The 10,969-nt window shown below is 44.8% G+C and overlaps 1 protein-coding gene across 1 annotated transcript in view; it reads left to right on the top strand.

Moving 5' to 3' along the window:
- Nucleotides 1–4,624: 4,624 nt before the first annotated feature.
- SCYL1 (SCY1 like pseudokinase 1) overlaps nt 4,625–10,969 on the top strand; it is a 29,940-nt gene continuing 23,595 nt past the window's right edge. Inside the window, exons 1-6 of the mRNA XM_063438265.1 lie at nt 4,625–4,764; nt 5,363–5,503; nt 8,511–8,633; nt 8,749–8,966; nt 9,329–9,419; nt 10,131–10,286. Coding sequence (XP_063294335.1) covers nt 4,660–4,764; nt 5,363–5,503; nt 8,511–8,633; nt 8,749–8,966; nt 9,329–9,419; nt 10,131–10,286 — 834 coding nt within the window. The 5' untranslated portion in view covers nt 4,625–4,659. The remainder of the gene's footprint in view (nt 4,765–5,362; nt 5,504–8,510; nt 8,634–8,748; nt 8,967–9,328; nt 9,420–10,130; nt 10,287–10,969) is intronic.

Here is a 10,969-nt window from a genome sequence, read left to right as displayed (position 1 = left end):
GGTCTTGCTGAGTCCTTGCTTGTACCCGGGTAGTCACTGGGTGAGCCTTCTGAGTTGTAAGAAGGATCAGAGGCAGAAGTCATTGGGCCCAAATCGTTGCCCAGCAGGACTTTGGCAGGTAGGTTATCCATTATCCCCACATTCACAGTCCCTTTCCCCGCTCCCCAATCAAGGTGTACCTTAGCGGTAGGTATCTTGTACACATCCCCTCCCGCTACTCGGACGGCCACCATTTGACCTGATCGCTTATGTTCTGGAACTAGGTGACTTTGAACCAAAGTAATCGTAGTGCCAGTGTCCCTTAGCCCCTCCGTGGAGTGACCCTCAAGCCATACCTTCTGCCTGTGGTGCTGGTGGTTGTTGGAGGCTGCGTATACCGGGTCAGCTTCATGAAGGGGACCTAGGTATTCCTCCATGGGACCCTCCTTGTTGACACAAAGAGCCCGGGCGGGTCGAGAAGGGCCAGATGAAGAATTGTAGCTCCGAGAGGTATGGTGATTGTTGAGGGGACAGCTCGCCATAAGACAACCGGGTTGTTTGCACCGATAGCAAGTTGGTCGGGGACGGTCTGGGATGCTGTTACTGGGTGGTCCCGAGTACCGGGTGGGCCCTGCTGGTGCAGGAGCCCTGAAATCGATACAGTCCGGCGTTCAGTAACTTTCCCTTGTTTCCGTTCGGGCCGTCGGTCAGTAGTTGGATGATTCGTGTAGTCTCGAATCATAATGTTCATCGGCTAACTTTGCCGTCTCGTTTAGGGTAGTGGGTCTCGAAACCATTTCTTCCCTTGTTGGTCCATGCCATTGTAAAAATGTTCCAGTAGAAATAGTTGCAGTACCTCCTCAGCAGTTACTGCCTAGCACCCGCTGATCCAGTGGGTGGCCGTCCTTCGCATCCTATGTGTCCATTCGGTGTGAGTGTCATTCGGCTTTTTCTTGGTGTTTCGAAATTGCCTGTGATACATGTCTGGGGTAACAGCGTACCGCTGCCGCAAGGTGTCCTTAATCTGCACATACTGGGTCACTTCCTCTGGGGTTAGTGTCTGAAATGCATCCAATGCTCATCCAGATAGCTTTCTGGACAGTATAGTGGGCCAATCCTCGCTGGGGATCTGGTGGAGTGCACATGGCCGCTCGAAGTCTGCTAAATACTCATCTATCCCCGTCTCATTGTCCAGAAAAGGTCTGAAAGCCGCACAGGGAATCTTTCACCTCCCGGTCGTCTCTGCAGGGATGGTCGTCATGGTTGCTGCCGGACCATGCTGGGCTGTAAGTTTGCTGAGCTTGTGGGCTCTAGTTGCCTGTATCTCCGCATCTACCTGGGCCATTATTTGCTGTATCAACTCCATAGAGGGATTCGGCCCGAAGAAGGAGAGTCTCTCTCTGACAATCCTGGTCTTTTCGTCACCAATCATCATCAGGGTTTCTGCCATGGTGAAGCTCTGATCCAGCTCCGTCAATTCTGCAATCAGCTCCCTCCTAGGACGATTGCTTGCGTTCCCACCTCAACTTTCTAGTAGTTCCTTTAAGGTGGTAAATACTCATAGCTTCAATTTACCATCCGCTCTGTATCTCTCCTAGGAACTCCAGGACGATCCCACCTCTGCCACCAAATGTTACGGTTGCCTCCAGGCTGGCTGGCTGGAATTTGGACTGCTTGGTTATCCTGGTTCCCGATCTTGGAGAGTGAGATCGCCGCTCCATCAGCATGCAGTTTTAATTCCTGGAAATGTAGAACATCCCACTAGCTATTAACAAGCTAGGATACACCTTTCCCTACAACACGAGTCGAGGCTGCGAGTTGAGGGTAAAACTAACTGGTTTAATGGGTATTCATACACAGTAAGTTATTCAAGTTTTCAGGCCAGAGGACAACCCCCCCCTGGACCTGATGGTACACTGGACAATGCAATGCCCCAAACAATAAGAGCAAAGTGCATTTTATGGAAACACTCCCCCCTACCCTAGAGATAATTGGTCCAAACGGTTACAATAACCTAATTCTCTCAAGGTACATAAAATACCCACGTTTTATTGCACACATGAAAACAGCATAAAAATATATAACTTTCACATTTTATTCCTGAAATATTCCATTTGACCCTTCTCCAGACAGCTTAGATCTGACCGCACAAAATATACGAATTGCGCTCAGATCTCATGAATGGTATATGAAAGTCAAGAAATTAAAGTCTATCTGTCTGGCTTTCGTATCTCTTTTGCCCGAACGGATGAGCCAACCAACGCCACAGCGGCAGGGCCGGATTAAGAGCACAGTGGGCCTGGTGCTGACAATTATGATGGGCCTAATTACGGAATCTTATCGACCAAAAACACTAAAACAGTCATACGTCCCAAGCGTCATGTATCTGATGGAGATGGTGCTGGAGGGAAACTCATAGGATGCAGCTATAAGAAAACACATACTCTATGCTAATCTCTCTCTAATTTATGTTTTCATCTGTCAAGTAAATCCATAACCCCTAACAGCAGTGTCCAGTGAAGCAGGAAGTCAATGGGTGGGCCACTTGTGCGAATCACGTAACCTGCCAAAAGGGGAGAACATGCCCAAAAAGGGGGCATGTCTGTCCAAAGAATTGGAAGGCCAGCCTGGCATGAATGCATGTCAGGCTGGCATCCAGACGCAGTTCGAAAACAAGAGAGTAAGAAAAGTGAAGCGTCACTTTGATGAACTTTCAATAGATGAAAGGTTGCAGGATCATGAACAATGCTTTAAAACCACTTTTATAGGTGTTTAGACATTGTGACCAACCAGCTGTTTAACCGATTTGCTGGAATGAGCAATGTCATGCAGAGATTTAATATACTTCAGCCTACAGTCCTGATGATGATTTGTTCAAAGCTGCTTCGCAGCTACAGGAATGCTACCCAGAGAACATGTCACCAGCTTTCCCAGAACAGCTTCTGAGCTTCCGTTCAACATTTCAGGAAGAGATTTGGAGATGATCCACTGTAAAGGACCTTTCTCACCTTCTATTTGTGGAAAACTGTGCCTTGTCATCCAATCTTCAAGATGTGTGCATAGCGTTGCTACTGTTCCTCACCATTCCAGTTACAGTTGCAAGTGCAGAAAGGTCCTTTTAGTCCTTTGATCAGTTTCAGTTTCGCACCGGGGCCCTATGGATTGTGTGTACGCCACTGGGTGTACTTGTGTGTTTTTATGTACTTTTGCCAGTGGTTTACTTGTGTATAGTGTTTGCCTTTAAATGTAGGGGTGTGCCTCGATGTAGTGTTGACATTTGAATGCAGGGGTGCATTTGTTTGTAGTGTTGGCGTTTGAAAGATGAGCTGTCTGCACAGATACACACACTGACACCCATGCAGATACAAATATACACAGAATGATACGCATTCAGATACACAGAATGACATCTCATACAAATACAAACACTGACACACACAGATACCCAGGGACACACATTGACACTTTTACAGACACCCAGATAAACATACAGACACAAAGAAACACAGACACACACACAAACACAGATAAATATAGAGGCACAGATACACATACAGACACACATGCAGACACAAATAGAGACATATAGCTAATATACACATACAGACAGACACACAGATATACATACAGACAGATACACAGACACCAACACAGATAGACACACATGGAAAATATATATCTATTTTTTTAGCCACTCTCCTGTTTCCTACCTTTAGGGTGCAGGAGGGTGGCTTCCCTGGGGTTCATTCTACTGGCTGAGGCTGTTGGTAATCAGAGACTCTCCCAGACAGTGCTCCCCTGCTCACTGCCTCGTCCCCTGCGTGTGACAGTGTTAGTTGGTGGGAAGTGACCGGCTGTCACTTAAAGGGGCCCAGTTGCGCTATTAAGCGGCCGCGGCGCTGGCAGTGCCCCTGAGAACACATTATCAGGTGGCCCGATGTGCATGGGTCACCCAATGGGCCCCTTCAGTGTGTTGGGCCCCAGTGCAGGCACACCAGCTGTTTGAGTTGACAGTTGTCCTTTAAACTAGCCAAACTGTGACAGCTGTGTTGGTGATATATTTTCCAGATCAGGTAATTAAATACCCAGTAGATTTTATTCACTAACCCCCAATTGTAGCCAAGTGTCTAGTCTATAATAGTCAGGCTGTAACTATGGCAGAGAGAGAAATGTCGCAATTCAGAGTTTAGTGAACTATGGTGAAACAAAATAATAATAGATCAACGAAAGCCTAGTCCAGGGGAAGGCAACCTTGGGCACTCCAGAAGTTGTGGACTACACCTCCCATAATGCTCTTGCAGCCATAATGCTGGCAAAGCATCAAGGAATATGTAGTCCACAACATCAGGAGTGCGGGAGGGTGCATAACCCCTGGACTAGTGGAAGCTTCATCTGAGCAACAAGCTTTCAGACCACATCACACATCTGCACCACCTTTCCAGTCACGTGACTCGGTGTCATGTGATCCTGCTGGGACAGAGCTCTGCAGTCTAGAGTAAATTGTAATAAATCATAAATATATAATAAACCAAAAAGTCTCTGCGAGGCCTGTGTTTAGAGCTCTAGAGGCGCCGCGTCACCATCTAAACAGCTCTGCGGGTTACGTGTCGACCTAGCCACGCCCCTATTCCGGGAACGTCACGGTGACGTGTCCCACCCCCCACCACAGTCGGTGTCAGGATGTGGTTCTGGTCCCGGGACCCGGCCCGTGATTTCCCCTATGATATTATTGGGGAGAGAGAGGAGTTACCGGGAGGATGGGGCATCCAGAAAGGAAAAAAGAAGGTGAGGGTACCCATGGCATCATTAAGGGGTATTTGTTTGGGGGAGGATGACAGCCAGTAGCTGCAGGGTGATTTGTTATTATGTAGTTTGGGGTTGTTGGGTTACACAGGTTGTATAATGGGCTGGCTGGATATTACTGCTATTCTTACTAAAAATAATTTCAGGGTGTAGTAGCATATTAATTTGTGCTGCATAATTAGTGTGTTTTGCATGTTACAACAGATATCACTATGTGATTTAATATATCTCTTTACCTATCTGCACTTTACTACCTACCATAAACAGGTAGTCAGGAAACATTTTATTTTTTTGGGGGGGTGGTATTAAAATCCGAATTGAAAAAAAATTAAGACATAAATAGGAGATCTGGAAATATAAATACGCCTGTCAGTTTAAAAAAAAAATAAAATAAATAAAAGTCAGGTTTGCTGATTTAGCCTCACATTTTAATTCGCAACATTCTGGAGTTTAGTGAATAACTGCGATGGAATGCTCAACAATTGCTTGAAGATATATGTATTGTTATTGCATTGGGGGGGGGGGGAGCTTGCATGTATGACAAGGTTATAGTAATGGTTTGTATCTGTTCACACGACAGGTCGGTGGAGATGCAGTGTCTGTGTTCACATACGAGATACAACCAAGTGCAGAAGAGCAGACGCAAGCAGCCAGAACTGCTTTGAAACGGATCAAGACCCTGAGACACCCCAATATTTTATCATATGTGGATGGATTGGAGGTACTGGACCCAGTAAACCTTATCAATTTAGTTGCCAGTTCAGTAGATTGACTGTGGCGACTGTTCAGCATAGATTTCAATGTATTGCTGCTTAAAAGGACATTACAGGCACCCAGACCACTTCAGCTTATTGAAGTGGTCTGGGTGCAGGGTCCCTATCCCACTTTGTCCAGTTTGAGAAACTGCAAAAATTCGCCTTGCATGACAAAGACTGCCTTCAGTGGCCGGCTAAGACTGCCTTCAGTGGCCGGCTAAGACTGCCTTCAGTGGCCGGCTAAGACTGCCTTCAGTGGCCGGCTAAGACTGCCTTCAGTGGCCGGCTAAGGCTGCCTTCAGTGGCCGGCTAAGGCTGCCTTCAGTGGCCGGCTAAGGCTGCCTTCAGTGGCCGGCTAAGGCTGCCTTCAGTGGCCGGCTAAGGCTGCCTTCAGTGGCCGGCTAAGGCTGCCTTCAGACAGAAAAATAGAATTTGACGGCATATAAGAACCATTCGGCCCATCTAGTCTGCCCAATTTTCTAAATACTTTCATTAGTCCCTGGCCTTATCTGATAGCTAGGATAGCCTTATGCCTTTCCCACGCATGCTTAAACTCCTTTACTGTGTTAACCTCTACCACTTCAGCTGGAAGGCTATTCCATGCATACTATAATAAGAGAACTGAAGGGGAGACAGGGAGATGGTGAATTGTCTGCACCTCCTAAGTCTTCCCTCTGAGAAAAAGGAGAGCTACCCTTAGTAGAAGCTTAAAACCATCACTTTTAATCAATTATTTTAAAATACCCAAGACAAGGATGTTTGAAAAATTATAATAATCAAATAAGTCCACTTATTTGATTATAATAATTTTGACTTGAGAGGTGCGGACAATTCACCATCTCCCTGTCTCCCCTTCAGTTCTCTTATTATTGTATTTATGTATATGGGTTACCCCCATTCCCATGAGCAACCTGACACACTCTCCCTGCTCTCTCTTTTCAACTGGCTATTCCATGCATCCACTACCTTCTCAATAAAGTAATACTTCCTGATATTATTGCTAAACCTTTACCTCTCTAATTTAAGACTGTCTTCTTGCTGTGGTAGTTTTTCTTTTAAATATACACTACTCCTTTACTGACTAGAGTCCCTTCCAGAATGCTAGCAGACCCTTAAACAACACTGGACGTTATCCTCTGCATGAGGACTTCCAGCATCAGCGAAAACCCTATAGAAAATCATTGATTCAATGCTTTCCTATGGGGAGGGTCTAATGTTCTTGAGGTGCTCTCTGTGGTCCCCCTTTTGATTGACGTCGGAGGAGGCGGATTGCCAACCCAGTGCAAATCTGTATTTCTAATGTTATGGTGCCCACTAGTCCCCACCGGCACACAAAGGGTTAAATCACCCCCCCCCCAAAAAAAAACCTTAACGCCCCCGACTCCAGCGCTAATGTCCCATTAGTGCTGGAGTCGGGGGCGTTAAGGTTTTTTTTGGGGGGGGGGGTGATTTAACCCTTTGTGTGCCGGTGGGGACTAGTGGGCACCATAACATTAGAAATACAGATTTGCATTCCTAACACTATAGAATCCCTTTAAAGAACAGATCTAGTCATAATGTCTTTTAACCTGCTTTATTGGATCATGATAATTGGTACTGCTTAAATATGCACCACATTTTTTCCTGTGATTTGTTCGACCCACACACTGGTTTGTTTCGACCCACACACTGGTTTGTTTCGACCCACACACTGGTTTGTTTCGACCCACACACTGGTTTGTTTCGACCCACACACTGGTTTGTTTCGACCCACACACTGTATTTTGCCTAAATTGATCTTTCTACTAGACAGCCTGTATCAAAAATCCTGAAACAGAATATTCTACAAAAACAAACTATGATTTACTTGCACACTGCAAGCACCATGCCCACTACTGCTTATTTTGGTTATGGTTCTATAAAACTAACAACAACAAAAGTATTTATTCCTCAACAATGAGAAAATAAATTGAAAACCCCTGCCTTAGAGGTATGCTTCCATCGTCTTCTCCAAATCCTCAAGCAGTTTTCTATAAATATGGGAGCAAAAACTACAAATAAAGGAGGGAAAGAAAGCATTTTATAGGGTAGAATACAATTGTTAGCTAGCCAACGCATATGTCTTGGATACAGCTCCTCCCAAAGTACTTCGCAAAATAAATTCAGTTTATTCGATTCCACTCAATAGTAGATGGTAGTTGCATAAGGATAAAAAGCAGCCACAATAGTGTAATGTCATTAAATAAATTATTAGAAATGAATTTTAAACACATACGTTAAAGATTCACTAAAGTCACCCAGACCACTTCATCTCAATAAAGATCTCTGGGGCAGTGGTCCTTTCATTTTAATCCCCCAGTGTAAAACATTGCCATTTTGTAGAAACAGCAATTTTAACATTGAAGGGTTAAATACACCTCTAGCGGCTGTCAACTTGTCAACCACTAGAGTAGCTTCCTCCTCCAGAAAAGCGTCAAACTCGGCCCTGCATTAAAAATCTGTTTACAGCAGCATTTGACTGGATAGCTGTGACATTTGGCCACGTATGGGTATCTCGTCCACCAAAGCTTAGATTGGATAAGACTGAGGCATGCTGACATCTTCTGAGAAGAAGCGGGAGCTGCAAAGGAGAAGTCTCTGCGCTTGAAATGAGGTGATAACATTTTATTTAACTTAAATTTTTATCGGCAAAGGAAAGTGGTAAGTGCGCCCAGTGATAGATGAGAACATATTGTCCCGAAAAAAATATTATTTTTGGGACTATAGATCTCCATTTAAAATAAAGTCATAGCATCAGACAGCAGCAGTCTCTCCCCTCTGTTGAGAGGATCTCCTTCAGGTCTAATGATCTGTGAGGACTGTTGTGATAAACAAAAAGACTGCCTAATCCAGGTTAATGAACAGCATTAAGGAATATGCCTCTGTTTTTCATTCTCTGTTTTTTTGTGTGCTTTTTAAAACTAAAAAATCCTTCATCTTTCGTTGCCATTTCAGACTGACAAATGTGTATACATAGTGACTGAGCCAGTGACCCAGCTTGAAACATACATGAAGTCTAGGACTGATTCAGGGGGAGTCAGTGAGTTGGAGATCTCATGGGGCCTTCATCAGATAGTGGTAAGAATGTCAATCATGTCAAATTCGTATGTGTTATATTAAATGTTTTTGTTTTATTCGGTGACAAATGGCAGGAATGACCCCATTTCCCTGTTATGTATTTATTTCATTTTAGAAAGCACTAAGTTTTTTGGTGAACGATGGTAACCTAATTCACAATAATGTCTGTATGTCGGCTGTGTATGTGGACCGTGCTGGGGAATGGAAGCTGGGTGGTCTTGAGTATATGTACCCAGCTGGAGCAGAGGAAACAGCCCCCAGAAAGATCAGTGAGCTGGAGAAATATGACCCCCCAGAAAAGACAGAGCGATCCAAGAGTTCCAAGGAAAAGTGGTGTGTTACTTTAACCTTCTATAGTTTCTGCTTCAGTATCTCTCTTATTGAGAGATACTGCTTCATTGAATTTAACATCTAAAATATAAATTGCATTGATTTGAAACCAAATGCCAACATATAGGCCAAAATAATTCATTTACAAATTGTTTAGTTAAGCCATGGTCACAGATATGCTATTTTAGCCTGAAATTTTCCAGTTTAGTTGTCAATTCACTGTTTGGCAACTAAGCCCTCTTTGCATAGCTTGCTTGCACCTTCTTGTACTTTCTCTTTTTTTGTTTTCTTTAATTAACCCTTGCATTGCATAACTGACTCCCGTTGTAAGGGGAGTAGTTTGATGAGCAATTTCTGTGTAACAGGTCAGCTGATATGTGGTGCCTTGGCTGCTTAATCTGGGAGGTGTTTAATGGTCCTCTTCCACGCCCCACATCTCTCCGATCCCTTGGAAAGGTATGCAATACATACATGTAATAGTGAGCTTGGTGGCTCAGTGTTTTTTAAAATGGAGTAGCTTGTAATATAATATTAGAACCTATAATTCTGTTAAAGCATTACTCCAAACACCATGACCAAATCAGTGATTTGAAGTCTGTGTGTCCAGCGTTTTACTTTGAAATGCTTCACATACGGAGATTAACCCCTTCGCTTCCAGAGGTGTGACTTTATCTACAGCAGGGTCATTGGGAGTATTCTGGACTGGCTAATATCAATTCTGAGCAATATTGGCATCTGATGCCAGTTCACATAGCGTGCTGGTGCCAGGCAGCCAATGGAGGCATGACCTCCCTTCCATGCCGCCAATGTCCTACCCTCAGTCATCCTCCGGCAAGGGATGGTGACGTTGGCCAAGGAAGATCGAGATCAGGGAAGAATTTGGCCTCTCCAGCGGAAACTAGAGCGGGAGGGAGGGAGGGAGGGAGGGCGGGCCACCACAGAAAGGGTTATTGTAACCAAAACCAGTGCTTCATGAAAACACTGTTTTTTGGTTGGAGTGACCCTTTAAGCCTTACAGCAATATTTCACAATCAGTAGTTTTTGTTGGACTTTATCAGACGATGTAGAACACATTGAATAACTTGTGTAAAGGTTATAGTAGCGCATGTATGCATTACAGATAAGATGTTATGTTGGGGTTTATTTGCCTGCTTTTGTATATATCAGATCCCCAAGACACTGGTGCCTCACTACTGTGAGCTGGTTGGAGCAAACCCCAAAGCCCGTCCCAATCCAGCACGCTTCCTCCTGAACTGCCGCTCCCCAGGAGGGTTCCTCAGCAACAGTTTTGTGGAAACCAATCTCTTCCTGGAAGAGATTCAGGTCAGTCCTCCCCATTGTATACTCTATTTTTTCTTTTCTGGATAATTTCTGCCACTTGCTCAGTTTGTTCTATGTCTTTTGTGCTGTTCTGTTTTCTATACTCTTACATTATTTCACATGCTCTCCATCTTTAATTCTTAATTTCTTTATTTTTATTGTTGTTCCACCTTAAAGGACCACTCTAGGCACCCAGACCACTTCAGCTTAATGAAGTGGTCTGGGTGCCTGGTCCCTCTAGGATTAACCCTTTTTTTTTTCCAGAGAAACTGTTATGTTTATACTGAGGGTTAATCCAGCCTCCAGAGCCTCTAGCGACTGTCAATGAGACAGCCACTAGAGGCGCTTGCGTGCTTCTCACTGTGAAAATCACAGTGAGAAGACGCCAGCGTCCATAGGAAAGCATTGTAAATGCTTTCCTATGCGACCGGCTGAATGCGCGCGCAGCTCCTGCCGTGCATACGCATTCAGCCAATGACATCGAGAGGAGAGGAGAGGAGGAGGAAAGCTCCCTGCCCGGCGCTGGAGAAAGGTAAGTGTTTAACCCCTTCCTTCTCCAGAGCCCGGCGGGAGGGGGTCCCTGAGGGTGGGGGCACCCTCAGGGCACTATAGTGCCAGAAAAACGAGTATGTTTTCCTGGCACTATAGTGGTCCTTTAACCCCTTAAGGACACATGACGTGTGTGG

This window comes from Pelobates fuscus, chromosome 12 (assembly GCF_036172605.1).
Source record: "Pelobates fuscus isolate aPelFus1 chromosome 12, aPelFus1.pri, whole genome shotgun sequence".
Classification (NCBI taxonomy): Eukaryota; Metazoa; Chordata; class Amphibia; order Anura; family Pelobatidae; genus Pelobates; species Pelobates fuscus.
This window is presented reverse-complemented; position numbering and strand designations above follow the sequence as displayed.